Here is a 21,840-nt window from a genome sequence, read left to right as displayed (position 1 = left end):
CAGCAGCCAATAGGAGCAGGGGGCGGACCCTGCGGGGGAGTTGTCTTCCTCCCGGCCCTCCTATTGGTCCTCCTTCAAAAAGGCCAAACACGCTGCACCTCCTCCTCCTCCTCCTGCTGCTCCTCCTCCTCCTCCTGCTGCTCCTCCTCCTCCTCCTCCTGCTCCTCCTCCTCCTCCTGCTGCTGCTCCTGCTGCTGCTGGTTCCTCCCGCGGTGCAGAAATAGCCCCAGCCAGGCAGCAGAGCTTCTCCTCTCTCTGGACTCATCAGCAGAAAGACAGAACCCTCCAGCAGAGCTCTCTCCTGCTCAGCATCAGCTCCGCCACAGGACCAGAAGCACCGCAACACCTGGCCGGAGTTAGTGCAACAGTTAGTTAACTCCTCTCTCTCTCCTGGACCTTTATAACTACAGTCACCAACTACATAAAAGACTTTCCATTGCCGCTGTGAGAGGGAATGGCCTTGGACTTCGCCGCAGGCTGCATAGGAGGTGAGTCGTTAGCAACATTAGCAACATTAGCCGGTTATAACTGCTGCTGGAGCTAGCGGTGTTAGCATTAGCCGGTGTTGTGTCCTGACTGGTGCCCGGATTATCTGGAGCCCTGCTGCTGAGTTCAGCTGCCTCAGGGAGCACATTCATCACATATTAATACACATAACCAGTAAGTTAAAGTACTAATACACACTGTGGAATGACTCCACTACAGTAAAAGTACTAATACACACTGTGAAATGACTCCACTACAGTAAAAGTACTAATACACACTGTGAAATGACTCCACTACAGTAAAAGTACTAATACACACTGTGAAATGACTCCACTACAGTAAAAGTACTAATACACACTGTGAAATGACTCCACTACAGTAAAAGTACTAATACACACTGTGAAATACTCCACTACAGTAAAAGTACTAATACACACTGTGAAATGACTCCACTACAGTAAAAGTACTAATACACACTGTGAAATGACTCCACTACAGTAAAAGTACTAATACACACTGTGAAATGACTCCACTACAGTAAAAGTCCTGTATTCAAAATTTACTGAATAAAAAATACAAAAGTATCAGCATCAAAATGTACTTAAAGTATCAAAAGTAAAAGTACTCGTTATGCAGAATGGACCCACTCAGATTAATATATTCTAAATATATATACATTTTTGGTAATTTTGTGTTTTTTATTTTGGTAATTTTGTGCTTTTTTTTTTTTTTTTAATTTAGTAATTTTGTGTGTATTTTTTGGAATTTAGTTTCTTTTCTTTGAAAATTTTGTGGGGTTTTGCCTGTAATTTTGTCTTTTTACGTACTTTTTGGAACTTTTATAGCTTTTTTATGATTGTTTTCTTTATTTTTGTGTTTATTCTTTGGTAAATTTTGTTTTTACTGAACTAAAAGTACAAAAGTATCAGCATCAAAATGTACTTAAAGTATCAAAAGTAAAAGTACTTGTTATGCAGAATGGAACCACTCAGATTGTTTTATATATTCTGAATGTATTATAACTTTATTATTATTATTGGTGCATGTATGTAAACAGCGTTTTACTGCTGTCGATGTAGCGCTCATTTTAACTATTTAATATACTTTATGTGGTATAATTTATAAACATGCATCATCACTTTAACTTGTTCGGGTTTTTAGGTTAAATCTCGACCTTTATTGTGACCTTATTGAATCTGGCACCCAACAAAAACCCCATTACAAAACAACTACAACTGATAAAAACTATACTAAAACAAATTTCAATCTCAAATTTATGAGAAAAAAAGTGACAAATTTACAAGAAAAAATTGACAAATTTACAAGAAAAACGTGACAAATTTACAAGAAAAACGTGACAAATTACTTAGAAAAAAGTGACGAATTTATGGGGGAAAAAGTTACAAATTTACAAGAAAAAATCGACAAACGGGCAACATTTATTGTGACTTTTTCTAATATGGCACCCAACAAATACCCCACTACAAAACAACTAAAACTAATAAAAACTAAACTAAAACTAAGCATTTTCCAACAAAAAAAACTAAAACTAGCAAACTGACTCTTAAAACTCATTAAAACAAACTGAATTTGAAAACAAAAAATCACAACAAAAAAAAAATCACAACTAAATTAAGACTAAAACTAATGAAAAATCCAAAACTATTATAACCTTGAGTCACACAGCTGAACACACAGCACCAGTTAGTCTGGAAACCAGTCGGGACACAACACCGGCCTCCTTTTTTTTTTTTTTTTTGTTTCCTCCAGCGTGGAGCTCAGGTCTCAGAGGAGGAGATCTGCTGCCACGTCTGACTAACATCAAACACTCTGCTGGTTTATAATCCACGTGTGTTTCTGTTTCCGTCAGTTTGAAGTGATTTTCTCAAGTGACATTCCTGACAACATACCTGAGACACACACACACACACACACACACACACACACACACACACACACACACACACACACACACACACACACACACACACACACACACACAGGGAGTGGTGCTCCTGTTGTCTAAAACACTCCCTGCTGCAGTCGAAGCTTGTGGATTAAACTTGAACACGTTAAAGTCCTGAACCCAGACTGAGAATGAATAAAGATGAGTTGATGGTTGTGAAACCTCCCAGATCATTCCTGGAGAGGGAGGAACCTGCTGAGGAGAAAAGGAGTTAGCAGGAGTTTACTGCCTGGTGTCTTCTTGTTTCAATGGATCAGCTCAGCGTTTCCACTGAAGCCTCGCTGTGAAACCTGGGAACCTGGCCAGATGTTTAGTCTTCCCAAACCACACAGATAATCTCACTGTAGAGCACAACCAAGATAAAAAAAAAGGGTTTTGTCTAGAGCAGGAGGCAATTTAATCATGTTTGTCGACTAATTTAGACTTAGTAGGCTATTTTATTTTAATTTATAATAAGGTTTGCGGCTCGATTCGGATGATTTTTCTCTTATTTTGGCCAACGATGGCTCTTTAGTTAGTAAAGGTTAAAGAGTTTGTCTTCAGTTATCTGGTTTCTCTCCGGCTCTGAAATATAAGAATAATTAAGTCTGTTTGTGCTCCTCATAGTCATGGATATTTAATACTATTATTACTATTTATTACCTGATTATTAATGTTTTAGTATTTGATTTGACTCCACCTAGGTGTTTGTTTGTTTTTAGTTTTTTTAAATTCCTTTTATTTTGCTACTATCATTCTGTTCTTTCGTGTTGATTTGAAGCATAAATTAACATGTATCTTCTTTATTTTTGTATGTGAAAAAAAGAAAAAAACAATAAAGACTTTGGAAAAAAAGAAGGATAAACAGCTAAAAACAGAAGAAAAAGTATATATACATAGATACATATACCACCTAAAAACCATGTGGACGGGAGGAACCAAATGTTTTGCTGTAAAGTAAAGTTTTTATTCCTTTCTTAAATGTATGTATTTATCCTAAAGTTACCCTGAACTCACTGTGACGCTACAGAACACGATGTTGTAATTCATTCACAGGCTCAAACACGCCGACGCGTCCGACTCCAGCTGGTTACACAGAAGAAATAACAGAGAATTGGTCGAGCAAAGCACTTGTGCACAATTGTGAAACACTTTTATGAACAGTCAGTAAGTGTAGAAACAATTTTTAAAAAGATGGATAAATGCGAAAAATAAATCAAAATTGTATATTTTAACATTTATTTTATTTCTGTATTCATTCATTCATTATTTTTTACATTTCCACATGTATTTGTACATTTATTTATTTTATTAATTTATTATGTATTCATTTCTACAGTCAGTAAGTATGGAAATATAAAATAGATAAATGAATGCAGAAAAAGAAGAAAGTTCTATTATTTAACATTTATTTCTGTATTTATTTCATTAATTTTTACCTTTCCACATTTATTTGGATATTTATTTATTATGTATTAAGTTTTACATTTATTTGTTCATTTAGTTAGTAGTAATGACAGAAAGCATGTATCATTTACAACCATTTGCTAAAGCAAAAAACTTCAATTGGGAAAACACTTAAACTCCGCTAGTTAAGAAGAGCCTCCGCCCCCTGCGGCTCGTTAAGAAGAGCCTCCGCCCCCCGCGTCTCGTTAAGAAGAGCCTCCAGCCCCCCGCGGCTCGTTAAGAAGAGCCTCCGCCCCCCGCGTCTCGTTAAGAAGAGCCTCTGCCCCCCGCGTCTCGTTGAGAAGAGCCTCCGCCCCCCCGCGGCTCGTTAAGAAGAGCCTCCGCCCCCTGCGGCTCTTTAAGAAGAGCCTCCGGCCCCCGCGGCTCGTTAAGAAGAGCCTCCGCCCCCAGCAGCTCGTTAAGAAGAGCCTCGGCCCCAACAAGGTTTACTTATGAAAAAAGTTGACAAAGACGAAAACTAAGGACATTTTCACTATAATTTTAGGTAGTTTGGTTAACACAAAATACAGTTTTAGTTGGTTATCGTTTTTTGAAAACTCTTTAAAAACGTTTTTATTGTTATTTCTGTTAACGGAAATGTTTTTTAATTCTCGTTTTCGTTATTTTGTTAGTTTTCGTTTACTATAATAACCTTGGTAACTCATTGACTGAGTGTAAAATCTCCCTCTTGTCTGGTTTAGACTCATTCCTGCAGCTCTCTATACGTCTAATATGACGAGTCAGCAGTTTCTGCTCTGTAATGATTCTCAGACTAAGTCAAGGACGCTGCAGCAGCTTTCGTCACCGTCCAATCAGTGACCAGATCAGCTCAGCCTGGGGGGGAGGGGCTCTGTTTGCTGTTTTAGATGTGCCTCTTGATTATAAATCATTTTCTAATAAATAATTCACTCTCTAATCACACGATTCATTTTCTCACATGGTTTTTAAATGGTGTTTTCTTGTTTTTTCCAGGTGCTGCTGGTGTTCTGGTGGGACATCCCTTTGACACTGTGAAGGTTTGTGTTTCTTCTCTGTTTACTCTTGTTGGGTAATAAGATGATGCAGAGTCAGACCACTGTGTTCAGCCTGAACACACATAATGTTACACAGGAACCAGATTATTGAGCAAGAGGAACGGGAGATTAACCACTGTAGAAATAATAAGACGCAGAATTTAGTTTGAACTGATCAGGGGCCAGATTCACAATACAAATGTTGAATATGTGTTCCCTAATCTAAAGTGTTACTGGAGGTTTTCAAACTGTCTGATATCACAGCCTCCACCTAGATCAGGGATGGGCAACTGGAGGCCCGGGGGCCACATACGGCCCTCACCCTCACCTGAAGTGGCCCTCAGTACAACTACATGCATTTGAGCAAAATGCACAAAATGACTTCTTGCAATTAATGTTGGTCTGCTGTTCTTACACTGAAAAAAAAAAAAAAAAAATCACAGTAAGTGGTTATTTTTGTATTTGCTTCAAACCTTTTGTAAATTATTTGGTTGAGTGTTGGATAATTTATCTAGTTTTAAGAGTTAATTTCTTATTTTAAGTGTTCAACATGCTTATTTCTAGATTTAATAATCTTAATTTAATAAATCTTGTCAAGGTAAATTATCTGTCCATGCAGCAAGATCATTTCCCTCAGATTTACTGTTTTATCTGGTTTTAAAACACCTTTTTTTGCAGCGTACATGCATTTGAGCATGAAATATGTTAAGTTGCTGCACTGTAAACATATTTAAAATCACATCTGGTTCAGTGTACGCTCCTGTATGTGGCCCTGTGGTAGTGGCCATGAATAATTGTGGCCCCCTGCAGCATTTAAGTTGCCCATCCCTGGTCTAGAGGGTCAGGTGGTGGAGGTTGTCTGGTTGTAGCTCTTTGTCTGTGTGATATGTGTCCCTGAGCTGTTGGGAGTGTGTCTGTAACAGCAACAGTGTCACTGTGTTATAGATGAGAGAATAAACAAGCTCTCCATGGAGATGGGACCTAGTAAGTATGGTCAAGGTTTTTTAATCCTCTCACTCCGTCTCTTGTCTTGAGCAATAGAAACCTAAAGCACCAGAAGACATTTTTGTTTTCATACAACTTCATATTGCACCCCATAAGATAAAGTCTACCATGAACAGAACCACGTAGAGCCCTACTGCCTGCTTGTTTCCCTGTTAAATGATGTTTGTAGTCGTTGTGACCCTGTTGTTGCCTTATTGTTATTATTATAATTATTGCCTTATTGCTGGTTCATGTGACTCTAACAGGATCTCTGTCTCTACAGGTGAGACTTCAGGTCCAGAATGTGGACAGGCCTCTGTACCGCGGGACCTTCCACTGCTTCCAGTCCATCGCACGCCAGGAGTCGGTACGTTCTTCTTTTAGAAATGTTTCTGTCAACAATCTGCACATTTTGTCTCTTATGCCACATTAGGGCTGCACAATTAATCAAATTTTAAGCGTGATCACGATTTTGGCCGCCACGATTAAATTAACCTAACCTTAATACGTCTCTCCTGCAAATCTAATCAACACTTTCTATACCAGTAGTCCACCAACCACCAGGGGACGGGGCCGTTTTTCTCCCCTGTAAACAGCCTGGTTACTGATTGGATAGAACGCTAAGCAGGATGTGACGTAGTACTCCACGCCACAACAACACGCAACTTTGATGCTATATTTAGCGAATTTTCAGACCCCCTTAGAGACTATTTTTCAAGAAAGCGACTGGAGACAAATCCAGATACTTTTTCTGGTGTTATTGGAGACTTTTGGAGACTCGTTCTTACTCTTCTTAACGAGCCGCGGGGGCCGGAGGCTCTTCTTTACGAGCCGCGGGGGCCGGAGGCTCTTCTTAACGAGCCGCGGGGCCGTAGGCAGCAACTTTTTCTGGTGTTATTGGAGACTTCTGGAAACTCGTTCTTACTCTTCTTAAGGTGCCGCGGGGCCTGAGGCTCTTCTTAAGCGCTTTTTCTTCCCTAACATGATGAATAATAATGATTAATAATCGTGATTACAATATTGATCAAAATAATGGTGATTATCATTTTGGCGATAATCCTGCAGCTCTAACTGGTATCTTATGAAACTAGATCTAATGAATCTAAAGGCATCATGTGTGTCAGGATGTCGTGTTGGAAGTTGTTGAAATAATGTTGCAAAGTTCGGCTTTTTTTATGTTTCATTGAATAATGGTGATTATCATTTTGGCCATAATCCTGCTGCTCTACTTCTGTCAACAATCTGCAACAGTTTAGTTTCTCATGCTACATTAAAGCAACCATGGCTGCTCAGTAACATGTTTCATTCTCACCATGTGCTGCTCTCTGAGCCAAGGTTGAGGATCAGAACAGAGGTGATCAGAGTGTCCCGTTACCGTCCGTCTCTAAACATGATCAGCATGTTCCTAACATGGGCTGCCGGGGCGGGGGTGTGTCCGTGAACAGGGTCAGTGAGGACCTGAGTCCTGCTGGGCTAAATAAAGCTGAAGCCATCTGAGCTGAGAGGACTCGTGGTCTCTCCGAGCTGTTTTACATGGAGGGACAGATTATAGTCCTCCTCAGGGACAATATGAGACCAGGTCCTCAGATTAATCCGTCACATCAAACCCTTACTATGACAGCTGAATAAACAAAGAGCAGCTTTTAGACTTTCAAACATTGAGATGGGCACATCGACTAAAGTTCTCAGTCACTACGACGGATTTCCTTTTCATTTGGAGTTCAGAGGCCACTTATGATGAGATCAATAGTCGTGTTTCCACTAGGGGGGAAATAAATGTATGTATGTAGATAGATAAACACACACCTTTCTTATATATCCATGGTCTCCATTACAAAAAGGCCCCCAGAGATTTAGAGACTCTGGAGGTGACGTTTGGTTTTCGATCGTTGTGACGGATTAAACGCGGGAGACGCAAATGTGGCCGCCATCGCTAACAGTGCACAACATCAGCAGCTGATCATAAACAAAGCAGCATGGCTAACTATGCAGAGTGTCCGGTGCTTGTTGTAAACAAACAGAGATCACTAAGTTGGTGTTGTTTGTTTGATGCTAGTTCTGTTTGTTGATCATTTTTTAATAAAGCACTATACAGATTTGCACCCATTGTTATTTAATCCTGGGGCTGTTTGTTGATTGTCTTGTATATAAAAGTTTTACTTTAAATAATGAGGACAATAAAAACAGTTATGAAGAGTTATGTAGATGCTTGATTATTTTAGAGATTAAATACAAGCTTTGTAAAAAAAAAAAAAAAATTGAAAAGACAAAAAAATGTAATAGAAGAGCTGTTTAAAATCCTCCTGTGAAACAGTTTTGGTTGAGTATTTTAATGTGACGGTTCTGAATTCTTCTGCATCAGTATTTCTTCAGCAGGTGTCAGTAAACTGGAAAATGTTTCACACACTGACATGACTTGGCTGTAGCGCAAATAAAAGTTCAGTCAGAAGATTTTTTTTCACTTTAATCCATGTGGGCACATTTACAAAGGACTGTTCACCCAAAAAAACAAAAAGAGAAATCATAGACAGTCTTGGTGTGAGTTGCAGGACTAGATGGGACTTGGCTCGTGGAGCTCAAAGCGCCAAAAATACAACCTCACTAATCTAAACCGCAATGTGTCTTTCTAGAAATCAGCCTGGGGTTACTACAGTACAATATAATATCCAGATAGAAAGTGTTGGAGCTATTTAGTTCTTGTTAGTATTTAGTTGTCTGTTTAGTTTATTAATAATGAGTATCGTTTGATTATTCTAGACGTTTGTTTATTATGATTATATTTTGCTTTGCTAGTTAATTGTTTAGTTTAATCATCATTATTGTTTAGCATATTTAGTTTACCCGGTGTTTTTTATAAAGGTAGGAGAGTAGGCAGAGGACCAGCATGCACCATGACTAAACAAGATACAAAATGACAAAAAAGGATGTAAAATTAACAGAAAAGGACATAAAATGACTAAAAAAGACACAACATGACATAAAAAAGTGAGTCCTGAATGCAGTACTTTTACTGTAGTTGAGTCATTTCACAGTGTGTATTAGTACTTTTACTGTAGTGGAGTCATTCCACAGTGTGTATTAGTACTTTTACTGTAGTGGAGTCATTTCACAGTGTGTATTAGTACTTTTACTGTAGTGGAGTCATTCCACAGTGTGTATTAGTACTTTTACTGTAGTGGAGTCATTTCACAGTGTGTATTAGTACTTTTACTGTAGTGGAGTCATTCCACAGTGTGTATTAGTACTTTTACTGTAGTGGAGTCATTTCACAGTGTGTATTAGTACTTTTACTGCAGTGGAGTCATTCCACAGTGTGTATTAGTACTTTTACTATAGTGGAGTCATTCCACAGTGTGTATTAGTACTTTTACTGTAGTGGAGTCATTTCACAGTGTGTATTAGTACTTTTACTGTAGTGGAGTCATTTCACAGTGTGTATTAGTACTTTTACTGCAGTGGAGTCATTTCACAGTGTGTATTAGTACTTTTACTGTAGTGGAGTCATTCCACAGTGTGTATTAGTACTTTTACTGTAGTGGAGTCATTCCACAGTGTGTATTAGTACTTTCACTGTAGTGGAGTCATTCCACAGTGTGTATTAGTACTTTTACTGTAGTGGAGTCATTTCACAGTGTGTATTAGTACTTTTACTGTAGTGGAGTCATTTCACAGTGTGTATTAGTACTTTTACTGTAGTGGAGTCATTCCACAGTGTGTATTAGTACTTTTACTGTAGTGGAGTCATTCCACAGTGTGTATTAGTACTTTTACTGCAGTAAAGGATCTGAATCCTTGTTCTCTCTACAGATGCTGGGTCTGTATAAGGGGATCGGTTCTCCGATGATGGGTCTGACCTTCATCAACGCCATCGTGTTTGGCGTGCAGGGCAACGCCATGAGGAAGCTGGGCCGGGACACGCCCCTCAACCAGTTCATGGCGGGCGCGTCGGCCGGCGCCATCCAGTGCGTGATCTGCTGCCCGATGGAGCTCGCCAAGACTCGCATGCAGCTGCAGGGAACCGGGGAGAAGAAGTCCAGCAGGAAGCTCTACAAGAACTCTCTGGACTGCCTGGTGAGGATCTACAACAAGGAGGGGCTCCGCGGCATCAACCGCGGCATGGTGACCACGCTGCTGCGCGAGACGCCCGGCTTCGGCGTCTACTTCCTGGCCTACGACCTGTGGACGCGCTACCTGGGCTGCGAGCCCGAGGACCCCTACATGATCCCCAAGCTGCTGTTTGCGGGCGGCATGTCGGGCATCGCGTCCTGGATCTCCACCTACCCCGTCGACGTCATCAAGTCCCGCCTCCAGGCCGACGGCGTGGGCGGGGTCAACCAGTACAGCGGCATCATGGACTGCGTGCGTCAGAGCCTGAAGAAGGAGGGCTGGAGGGTTTTCACCCGCGGACTCACCTCCACGCTGCTCCGGGCCTTCCCCGTCAACGCCACCACCTTCGCCACCGTCACGCTCTTCCTCATGTACATGAGGAGGGAGGAAGACGAGTGCAGCGTGCTCGACTCGGAGCTGCAGACGGTGCAGCTGCAGACGCAGACGCTGCAGACGCAGACCACCAGCATGTGAGCCTCACAGTCCACCATATACATATATATCTATATATATATATATATATATTTATATAAATATATGTGTATATATATAGATATATGAGCTGGTGAACTGATCCAGCGGAGCTTCAGCCAAGTGACCACATGTTTTATTTAAAAAAATTATATATATTTTAACATAAAGGCTGCACTTGTAAATATAGTCGGGGTTTTAAAAGGTTTTTGTACACATTTTTTGGAGGTTTTTAAGGTAATTTGGTAAATGTGACTGTTACTATGGTTACTGTTACTATATGATTACTGTTGCTATAGTGACTGTAACAGTGGCTGTTACTATGGTTACCGTCACTACAGTTACCGGTACTATGGTTACTGTAACAGTGACTGTTACTATGGTTACTGTCGCTATGGTTACCGTTACTATGGTTACTGTAACAGTGACTGTTACTATGGTTACTGTTACTATGGTGACTGTTACTGTGGTTACTGTTACTATGGTGACCGTTACTATGGTTACTATGGTGACTGTTACTATGGTTACTGTAACACTGAGGATATTCCTGTGCATCACTGAATACTGTCGTAGTTTGAAGGCATGGATGCATTTTTTAACAGTTAATTTTTGCAAACTTGAATCAGTGAAATGAATGTGATTTAAAGAATCAGTTCATTGATTTTCTATAGAAGAATGTCCAGGTCAAATCATTATTTAATATCAATCATTGTTTACCTCCACACAGTGTGAACTCAGCATGGTGTCGTCATGGTTACATAAAGGCTGCACTGCAGGTTTTTGAACACGTTTTTTGGAGGTTTTTAAGGTCATTTGGTAAATGTGACTGTTACTATAGTTACTGTAACACAGTGACTGTTACTATGGTTACAGTAGAGTATTCAGTGATGCACGGAAATAATCCTCAAAGTTTGGCATGAATGCATATTTTAACGGTTAATTTTGAAAACTTGAATCAGTGAAATTATGAATGTGATTTTAAGAATCAATTCATTGGTTTTATTTACACTACAGGACAAAAGTTTGGAAGCAATGACAACACGGGTACAAAAGTCAAAAACAAATCACAGTTTGCATTATTCACTTTAGCTCTTTGGCTAAAGAGAGTTTTCCTATAAATATAAAGAATAACTCGTATATGTTCTGCTGTGGATAAAGCCAGAGGAAGATACTTTGAATAAAGCAAAGTCTAAGCAAGAAGAACCCAAATACCTGATAATTATAGTTAAAATGTGTTCTAATAAGTGACTCTTCATATAATAATCATGCTTATTTTGTTGCAAAGTATAAACAAATGAAACTCTGATCTTTTTTTGTACAAATTTCATCTTTCTTCCAGACTTTTGACCTGTCGTGTAAAAGAACGTTCTCTATGACGTCCAGGTCAAATCGTTATTGAATATAAATCACTATTTACCTCCATACAGTGTGAACTCAGCATGGTGTCGTCATGGTTACAGCACAGAGCCTGACTCGTGTACATTTCTGTAGATATTGGTGTATTATTTCCTGAGGTTACAGTGTTTGTAGTGTAACTTTCCACTGAAACGTGATTATTGGAGGAAACGTGATTATTGAAGGTGTGGAAACTGTCCAGGTTTTAATTTAAAGGCTCAGTCGTTGGTTTTAATGTTTGACAATGGTTTAGGTGTAATCATGTGTAATAATTTCTTTTAAATATTTAATGATAGAACACAATCATTGTCTGAAACCAGACCTGATGCTGTTTTAGCCGTTTTGTCTCAGTGTCCAAAGAAAAAGCACCTTATGGTTTAAAATCAAGCAACAAACGGTTAAAACGACTTTCTGCCTTTTTAAGATTTTTTAACTTTTACAAAAGATTTTATTTTTTCCACTAATGTAGAACTCTGTTACAGATGAAGTGGGCTTTTTAAAAATCTTTTACGTTCATTTTTAAACCTTTTTGCTCTTTGTTTGCTGAGCGGCGCCACCTAGAGGCAGAATAATCTCCTGCAGGTTAATTAGCTGCAGGTTTTATCGTCTGTGATGCAACGGCAGCTTTTGCATGTTGTAGCTGCTGTTTGTGTCTCCAAGTCTGCACTTATTACTATATTTAGACATTTGATCACCAGCATAAAGTGTTTTATTAAAGAGAAATGAGTTGCCAAGAGAGCTTATCCTCCATAAAAACAGATATTTGTAAAGCTGATGTTTTAAATGTAAATGTTCAGCACCAAAGATAGAGATCATCTATTTTTATATGAACATATTTTACTACTATTTTCTCCCCAGAGTCTCTGAGGATCAAACTAGTTTAACGAAGCTTCTCGTTGGTAGAAAACAGACTAAAATAAAAAGGAAGAAAGGGAATATCTGGGTAGAAAAAAAACATCTGACTATAGGGTTGGGGTTTTTTTCTATCAGTTTTTATTTTAAATTAGTAAACTACTGATATGTAGCAGCTGTTTGTGCCTCTGTTGTTTAAAAATGGTGCATTTAAAAGATTAAATATGTATAGCACTTTGTAAATGGTTAATAACTGGTCTATAAACCATCTATAAACATCACTTAGTTGGTTATTGTAAAGTGTTACGGAAAATGCAAATTGTAGCGCATCAAAAACTGCAGCAGGAGTCAAATAATGATGCATTATTTTAAAACATTGATGCATTAATTTAAACATTAATGCATTATTTTAAACCTGCAGACGACAGATATTAAACTCTCATTCTGCCTCCTCGTTGACAGAAACATTTCTTCTTCTTCTTCTGTCTGTTTTTAAACTGCTGTTAGGTTGTTTTTATCAGTGAGTAGCAGGAGTTTGTTTGTTTTTGGTTTGTCCAGAGACGAAACATTGTACAAACTGTGAATTTTATTTTGAAAAGTTTGAAATCTCACTAGGCTTTAGATTTTCTGTCATGCTGTATTTTTCTGTTTCCAGACTTTTTTTTTCTTCTGTGTGTGAGCGTTGAGCTGGATGTTTAGACTGTTTCTGACTGTTTATCTCTATGAAGAGCTGCTCTGACTGTCTCCTGCTGCTTTATGTTCATGTTCTCTGCTTGTTATTGTACGATAATATCTGGCACCAAAGCAGCATCAACACCTTGTAGTTCTCTGAGAGAACGCAGAAATAAAAGTCACTTTTCTTTCTCAGTTTGTCCTGAAAGAGTTCTTGGTGGAGCTTTGAACACGATGAATGAATGAATGAACCTGGAGGATTCACCTGTTAGACTACAGAGACCTCTAGTGGTTCAGTTTAGGTACAGACTCATATTTAACATACATAAAACACACACACACACTCTTTCACACACACACACACACTCACACAACACACCCCTCTAGTGGTTGTGTGTGTGTGTGTTGCAGCTTTTGATATTTGGGGCTTTGAATAATTTTGATGTTTCAGGAGGAAAACATTCTTTGACACTAATGTATGAAAATATCACTGTTTATTTAGAAATCTGATCATATTTACTTCTGTTAGAGCAGCGCTGTAAACAAATGTTTCCATTATTGACAAACAATAAGTTATTCAAGTGATCATATATTGAGTAATGATTGCAGTATTCCCTCAGCACCGTCTGACAGGAACAGGATCTGATTCTGTTCATCATGAGGGAAACACTGATGATAACTTAAATAATAATATTACAGCATAATACAGAGAGCATGCCTCACATTAATAAAGCCGTGGTGTTAAATAAACCGAGTTCACCTCAAAGTTATTGTGCAAGAAGGTTGAACCAACATCCTGAGATACTTCAGAGCAACTAAAGGAGGTCAGGAGGAGCAGGAAGAGAGGAATAAAGTAGTGGAGGAGGTTTCAGAGAGGTTCTCCTACAGTGTTTCTCCTCTGCTGCTAGCTGGTTTTTCCACTTTTTGACGTGTTGATGAAGCAGGAGGAGCAGGAGTAGCGCAGGAAGCGGTAGACCTCCTCGGCTCTGGAGCGACTCATGCAGCCTCCTCTCTCGATGGCTTCTACAGAGCTGCAGGAGGAGCAGAAGGAGGTGAGAGGAGATTCTAGACCAGGAGTAGTTAAGATTATGTAGCTTATATACAGCATTAACAAAAACATGTTTCAACAACTAAAATGTGCATCACAGCTGAAGAACTTCTACAGCCTGGAGCCTTCACCTCTCCACTCTGACACCTTCAGGTCTGGTTTAATGTTTCCTTTTTGATTCTAAATCTCCTGAGATATTTCTTGGTGTCCAGCCTCTTCAGGTTCTCGCTGAATTTTGACAAAATCATAATAATAAATGCTCATTATGACCTATTAGTGATAATGGGAGGCTAGTTTAGACTCAGCAGGCTGTTTTATCTTCATTCTGAGGCCACGGTGGACTGCCCCCTCTGGGTGGAGAGAGGTACTGCCCCCTCTGGGTGGAGAGAGGTACTGCCCCCTCTGGGTGGAGAGACGTACTGCCCCCTCTGGGTGGAGACAGGTACTGCCCCCTCTGGGTGGGGAGAGGTACTGCCCCCTCTGGGTGGAGAGACGTACTGCCCCCTCTGGGTGGAGACAGGTACTGCCCCCTCTGGGTGGAGAGAGGTACTGCCCCCTCTGGGTGGAGACAGGTACTGCCCCCTCTGGGTGGAGACAGGTACTGCCCCCTCTGGGTGGAGACAGGTACTGCCCCCTCTGGGTGGAGAGAGGTACTGCCTCCTCTGGGTGGAGAGAGGTACTGCCTCCTCTGGGTGGAGAGAGGTACTGCCCCCTCTGGGTGGAGAGAGGTACTGCCCCCTCTGGGTGGAGACAGGTGCTGCCCCCTCTGGGTGGAGAGAGGTACTGCCCCCTCTGGGTGGAGAGAGGTACTGCCCCCTCTGGGTGGAGACAGGTGCTGCCCCCTCTGGGTGGAGAGAGGTACTTCCTCTAGAGAAGGAGTTCCAGTATCTGGGGGTCTTGTTCAGCAGTGAGGGTAGAACGGAGCGTGAGATGGACAGGCGGTTTGGTGCAGCGTCAGCAGTGATGTGGTCGTTGTTGCAGTGGTGCCCTGCTTAGCCTGCTGCCCCCGCGACCCGGCCCCGGATAAGCGGACGAGAATGGATGGATAGCCTGAATTTGTTACTTTTTAAGGACACCTGTTTTTTTTGACACACACACACACACACACACACACACACACACACACACACACCCCTATGCGTTACCTGTTGATGAGTTGTGCGACTGAGCTGAAGTTGTGGCAGAAGCTGAGTGCGTGGGCGTAGTTGACGGAGGGGAGGCTCAGGTAGAGCTGCAGGGCCTGCTGCTGGTGCTGACCTTTGACCTCTAGCGGAGCGGCGATGCCCTGACCTTTACGCTGCTCCAGGTGAGCCAGGTGAGCCAGCAGGGCGGCGCTCTCCTCGGCGCCGTCACTCCACAGCAACCGCACGCCGCAACGCACCAGAGCTGTCAGCGTGTTGTCATAGTAACGGGTTCGCTGGAAGGGACGCGACGTCTCACCTGAGAAAAATAAAATCATCTCCAGGGTCAAAGGTCAAGAACTTCTTAAGTATCTGGAAATGCATTTTCAAACTTTACAGTTATACACAGTATCTACAGTCATGGAAAAAAATTATGAGACCTCCTTGTTTCCTTCGGTTTCCTTGTTCATTTTAATGTCTAGTTCAACGAAAAAAAAAGCTAGTTTTTTCTCCCAGATTCACCACTTTAAATCTCATAAATCTGCGCATTTTTCTCTTGTAGATTTGCCACTTTAATCTCTAAAACTTTTTTCTCAAAATATCACCCCCCTCCCCCGGGTTCGTATGTTTTTTTACACCTTCTGGCTGTATGTAATATCCTCCAATATTCTCTAGGGTTGAAATTTGCAGGTATTTCACTGAATGTCCTATTAAGGGTTAATTACTGACCCGGCTTGGTGCGTTCCTTCTCCACGACCAGACAGACCCGATCAAACGATCCCTGCAGGCGGGTCACTCTCTCCGTCAGCTTCTTGCGGTGGTGGAGCGCGGCGAGGTCCGTCTGGCTGAGCCGCTCCACCGCCGTCCGCCTGCTGACCATCACGTAGCTGCCGTCCAGAGAGACGACCTGGACCGAGACGCCGTGGCGCCGGCGGAGGGCGGTCACCAGGTCGACACCGCCGCTCAGACAGCGACTGTCCACCAGGACGCAGACCGGCCCGGGGGGGGCGGGGGGGTCCCTGGAGGAGGCTGCAGGGAGCAGCTGAACCTGGAGAAAACCCCAAATTATAGTGTTTATGTTTTAGTGATCATGTGAGTCCCCGTAGGACCCTATGAGCAGGTGCGTCATGTTTACCTGGGGTTGTTTCCTGGAGGAAAACTGTGACTCGTCAAAGTCAAGTTCATTAGAGAGCGAATGCTGATTTTCCAACTTCTGGAGAAACCTGATGGAGAGAGAACATGATGCTCTAGTACAGGGGTCTCAAACTCAAATTCCCTGAGGGCCGCTGGAGGAAGTATCAAAATGACCCCAAAAAAGACACAAAATGACAGAAAAAATACCTAAATTACTTAAAAAATAAACCAAATGACCAAAAGAAAAACACAAAATTATTTAAAAAAGGCACAATTTTTTTAAAAAGACACAAAACTACCAAAAAAAGTAAATAAAGGGGCCTTTCACACACAACACAGTAAAGAGACATTATTCGTTATTATTACTTAACATGATTACTCATGGGGCGTTCCTGGTATCACACCTGGTAGAGCGCGTACCACCGAGGCCCGGTCCTCGTAAGCGGGCGGCCCGGGTTTGAATCCGGCTCGGAGCCCTTTCTGCCTGTCTCCCTTTTCACTCTCAATCTCTACTGTCAATAAAAGCTACAAAAAATGCCCAAAAAAATATCTTAAAAAAAAAAAAAACATGATTACTCATGAGTTCTTTACCTCTCCTTCTGCTGCTCCTCCGTCACTGAGCTCCTCCTCATCTTCAGCAGAGACACCTTGGAGGCTAAGGATGAAGAGGAGGAGGAGGAGGAGGAAGGTTTCTGCTCCTGCAGCCTGCTGGTCTCTGGCTGTACCTCCTTTGGCCACAAGGGGGCAGCAGCACCCAGTCCTCCTCCTCCTCCTCCTCCTGCTGCTGCTGGGAGAGCTTCCTGTCCTCCAGCTGCCTGCACCTCCTCTTCATCACTGGAGTCATTGATACGGATGAGACGGGAGCGCTTCGTCTTCCTCCCGGCCTTAGATCCTGGTCCTGGTCCTGATCCTGGTCCTGCTCTGGATCCAGCTCTGGCGTTGTGCAGGAAGACCCTCCGTCTGGTGGCGTACTGCCTCCGTCCCTCTACGTACGAGTCCTCAGGCAGGAGTACAACATCTTCATCCTCCTGCTGGCTGCTCTCCTCCTCCTCCTCCTCCTCCTCCTCACTGCCGACCACGAAGCTGTCCTCAGCGTACGTTTCATCCTCCTCAGGCACCTGGAGCCAACATGAGGGACCGCATAGGACTCAATGAGGCATTTGTGTTTTAAAAAACTTTTTTTTACAAAGCTGGGTTGTACAGCAAAAAAAACAAAATAAACAAAAGTAGTGACGTGACATTAAATTCGATCATATTATCCACACTGTAAACAAAACAAACAACAACAGTTGTTTTTATGGTAAAAACCAGCAGCTGTGGTTGCCAGAACTTTACTGTAATAAATACGGTGCAACTTTTTCTAATATTACGGTAAAATGATATTAACACTGTTGATTTCACGTTTAAGATTGACATTTTATTCCATTTTTTACCATAAAAATAAAAAGTTTTTCCATCAAAAGAAACGTTGTTCTGCCATATAATTGACGAGAAAATACTTTATAAATGCTGCATAAATTAAAGATTTTACCATCAAATATTACAGTTTATTTCTTAGAGATATGGTGTTTAGTACATTTAACAGTGAGAAAAAGAATTTTTACAAAAAATAAATGCAAAAATGACGGCTTGTATATATATTACAGTATGTTTTATATTTTGTCTTCCCATGATACATTGATGGACCAAATTACGTGTCTCTTTCGTGTTTTAGGGGCTCAATTTTAGGGGGCGCTAGTAGGTCATTTAGCCACGCCCATTTCTGAAACCAATGAAATACGTACATTTTTCAACGGAATTGAATTTTATCCCAAGTTTGCCGAGTTTTGGAGTTTGGAAAAACGCAATTCTTTTGCTGTTATAATAATAAACGGACCAACAGCGTCCTCCACTGGTCAAGCTCAGGACCTAAAAAACATCTAAAATGCCATTTTCGATCCAAGATGGCCGACTTCCTGTTCGTTTTTGGGTATGGCCTCTTGAGATTCTAATTCTAGGGGGCGCTAGTAGGTCATTTTGCCACACAAAAAATGACAAAAAAACACATAAAAAGACATGCATACACAAAAAACACAAAAGATGACAAAAAACACATAAAAACACGCATAAAAAGACCTGCAAAAATGACAAAAAATACAAAAACACACACACACAAAAATGCACAACAAAATACAAAAAACATAGAAATACACAAAAATTACAAAAAAAAATGGAACATAAACGATTACATTAAAATGCAAAAGAAGGGAAAATATTTGTGAGTTTTGAATATGGTAAAGCCTCAAAAACATGATTATTTGCCGCTATAACAATAAACAATAGAGTTGATCTAGATAATAATAATAATTATTAATATTAATAAATACCTGAGAGAAGATGTCCATGTTGTGCTGTTTCCTGTAGGACATCTTGAACTTCCCCTGGACAGCAGGACTCCTCACTGACTTCAGGTAAACAGCAGCCATCTCAGAGTCTGGACACACAGGAAACAGACAGGAAACAGACAGGAAACAGACAGGAAACAGACAGGAAACACACAGGAAACACACGGGAAACAGACAGGAAACACACGGGAAACAGACAGGAAACACACAGGAAACACACGGGAAACAGACAGGAAACACACGGGAAACACACAGGAAACACACAGGAAACACACAGGAAACACACAGGAAACAGACAGGAAACAGACAGGAAACACACGGGAAACACACAGGAAACACACAGGAAACACACAGGAAACAGACAGGAAACACACAGGAAACACACGGGAAACACACAGGAAACAGACAGGAAACACACGGGAAACAGACAGGAAACACACAGGAAACACACAGGAAACACACAGGAAACACACGGGAAACACACAGGAAACACACAGGAAACAGACAGGAAACACACAGGAAACACACAGGAAACACACAGGAAACAGACAGGAAACACACAGGAAACACACAGGAAACACACAGGAAACAGACAGGAAACAGACAGGAAACACACGGGAAACACACAGGAAACACACAGGAAACAGACAGGAAACACACAGGAAACACACAGGAAACACAGAGGAAACACACAGGAAACAGACAGGAAACAGACAGGAAACAGACAGGAAACAGGAAGTGACCATGTTAGGGCACAAAACCACGAAAAATCATCTGGATTAAAGAGACAAACAGACAAACTAAAGGATCATTAGTTTGGACAAATATAATGATAACAACAAAAATAGCTGATAAGAGTTTAATTTAAGAGCTGATATCTAGACATTTAACATGGTTTTATTGATGATAACCAAAATCATTTTAAATAATTTGTCTTTTTTTTTTGTCATTTTGTGTCTATTTTTAGTCCTTCAGTCCAACATAAAATGTGATTTTGAATCTTTTTTAACTTTCCAAACACTATCATGCTCAATAAAGAATGTTAAATGTGTCAAATGTGAGCAAAGGTGTCAAATCTACCATATAAGAGGGTTCCATCCAGTTCTATCATTTGATACTAAATCTATTTGAGCTTGTCTCCAGTTTTACTTGGTATATCATCATCAAACTGAAACTGGCCTCATGGAGTTTACAGCCAGAACTTTAGAGGTAAATGTACAGTAGTAGTTCTATAAATGACCCAGTGAAGGTGTTGGTACCGTTCAGCCCCTGAGAGAAGTGAGAGTTGTCGACCACGAAGCCGTGCAGAGAGTGGTCCTCTTCGTCTCCCTCCTCTTCATCAGACGACACGTCGGCTCCCTCCTCCTCCTCAGACAGCTGCGCCTCCTCGTCCAGGAAGTGGCGGCCTCTCCTCCGACTCACGGGGCGCTGCAACGGGACGGAGAGGAAACATGGTCACATGGTCACATGGTCACCTGCTGAAGGTGTCTCAGATTTATAGATCATCTGACATGTTTATATGAGGAGAAACGCGTCATCTCTTTGGAAGGAGAAACATCTGGGTTGGGTTTATAAAGAGACTAACAGCAGCTGTTAGTGTTGTGTGTTTTAAACTCAGCTACAGTCAGTCAGACTGAGGAGCCAGATCACGGTTCAACACTGATATTAACCCATTTAAGGCGGGAAAGCATTACAGCATTCTACCATTAAAACCTGTTGGGTCCTGTTGTGTTATTCTACCATTAAAGAGGAAAGAGGATACATGGTTTTGTAGTATTTGTAGTTTTTCCACCTATTTTCGGTCTCTTGGCCAATGGAATGCATCAGAATACATGTGGGAGTGTCGCAATGCATCATGGGACTTTTCCAGAACTTTGACATCATCACCAAAAAGAGACACAAAATGACTAAAATAAGACACAAAATGACCAAAAAAGACACAAAATGACCAAAAAAAGACACAAAATGACTAAAAAAAGACACAAAAAGACACAAAATGACAAAAAAAAGACACAAAATGAAAAAAAAAAGACACAAAATGACCAAAAAAACCCACAAAATGACTAAAAAAAGACACAAAATGACTAAAAAAGACACAAAATGACTAAAAAAGACATCTGACATGTTTATGTGTCTTTTTAAGTCATTTTGTGTCTTTCTTTGAGTCATTTTGTGTCTTTTTTTATACACATTCCCTGGGTTGATTGAGAAACATGAAACATGAAACATGAGCTATAAATGCTATAATCAGATCCAGGTCCCAGGTGGTCCTGGTGTCACAGACCTGGACTGGGTCTGGTTGGACTCGTGGTGCTGCTGCTCTTCCTCTCAACAGAGACTCAGACTGGAAATCATCATCAGAAACAGCTTCAGGCTCCACTTCATCAGTCTGAACAACCAGGAGAAACATCAGATTATCAACCTGTTATATACTTATTATATTATACTACTGGAGGGAATTATCATCATAACTAATGCACGAAGAACAAGGATTTAAATCATGTCTGCTGGGTTTAACAGGATATATATATATAAAAAAGATTATCACAATATTTCAGGGTATTTTTGCAATAACGATATTCTTGACGATATTACAAAATACTAAAAAATATGTAGGAAATATGATTTTTTTTAGTCTGTATAAATAAATAAAAAACGTGCAACAAAATACAAATCAATCAAAAATCGAAACTGTTGTGTATATACTGCAAATCTCAACAGTTGCCAAATACAAAAAAATTACTAATGACTCTTGAGTATTAGCAAATAATAAAAATAACAT

The 21,840-nt window shown here is 40.8% G+C and overlaps 2 protein-coding genes across 3 annotated transcripts in view; one reads left to right on the top strand and one right to left on the bottom strand.

Annotated features, from left to right (window-relative positions):
• The first annotated feature begins 357 nt into the window (after positions 1 to 357).
• LOC131987742 (mitochondrial basic amino acids transporter) lies at positions 358 to 13,566 on the top strand. Of its 2 annotated transcripts, none has more exons than XM_059352607.1 (4): positions 358 to 488; positions 4,850 to 4,893; positions 6,158 to 6,241; positions 9,682 to 13,566. In XM_059352607.1, the coding sequence occupies exons 1-4, from the start codon at positions 455 to 457 to the stop codon at positions 10,453 to 10,455; spliced, it is 936 nt and encodes a 311-aa protein (XP_059208590.1). In that variant the 5' UTR covers positions 358 to 454; the 3' UTR covers positions 10,456 to 13,566. The 2 variants fall into 2 exon arrangements, with proteins under 2 accessions (XP_059208590.1, XP_059208591.1); XM_059352608.1 differs by having other exon boundaries at positions 383 to 488; positions 4,850 to 5,874.
• Positions 13,567 to 13,808: 242 nt separating this feature from the next.
• The window catches only part of fancm (FA complementation group M), a 91,278-nt gene continuing 83,246 nt past the window's right edge, over positions 13,809 to 21,840 (bottom strand). The window contains exons 21-28 of the mRNA XM_059352593.1: positions 21,343 to 21,447; positions 20,318 to 20,486; positions 19,041 to 19,147; positions 17,266 to 17,792; positions 16,676 to 16,763; positions 16,270 to 16,588; positions 15,565 to 15,859; positions 13,809 to 14,402 (exon numbers count right to left, since the gene is read on the bottom strand). Of these exons, the coding sequence (XP_059208576.1) occupies positions 14,276 to 14,402; positions 15,565 to 15,859; positions 16,270 to 16,588; positions 16,676 to 16,763; positions 17,266 to 17,792; positions 19,041 to 19,147; positions 20,318 to 20,486; positions 21,343 to 21,447 (1,737 nt within the window). The 3' untranslated portion in view covers positions 13,809 to 14,275. The remainder of the gene's footprint in view (positions 14,403 to 15,564; positions 15,860 to 16,269; positions 16,589 to 16,675; positions 16,764 to 17,265; positions 17,793 to 19,040; positions 19,148 to 20,317; positions 20,487 to 21,342; positions 21,448 to 21,840) is intronic.

The sequence above is a fragment of the Centropristis striata genome, chromosome 16, assembly GCF_030273125.1.
Source record: "Centropristis striata isolate RG_2023a ecotype Rhode Island chromosome 16, C.striata_1.0, whole genome shotgun sequence".
NCBI lineage: Eukaryota > Metazoa > Chordata > Actinopteri > Perciformes > Serranidae > Centropristis > Centropristis striata.
Note: the sequence above shows the minus strand (reverse complement) of the source record. Positions and strands in the feature narration are given on the sequence as shown.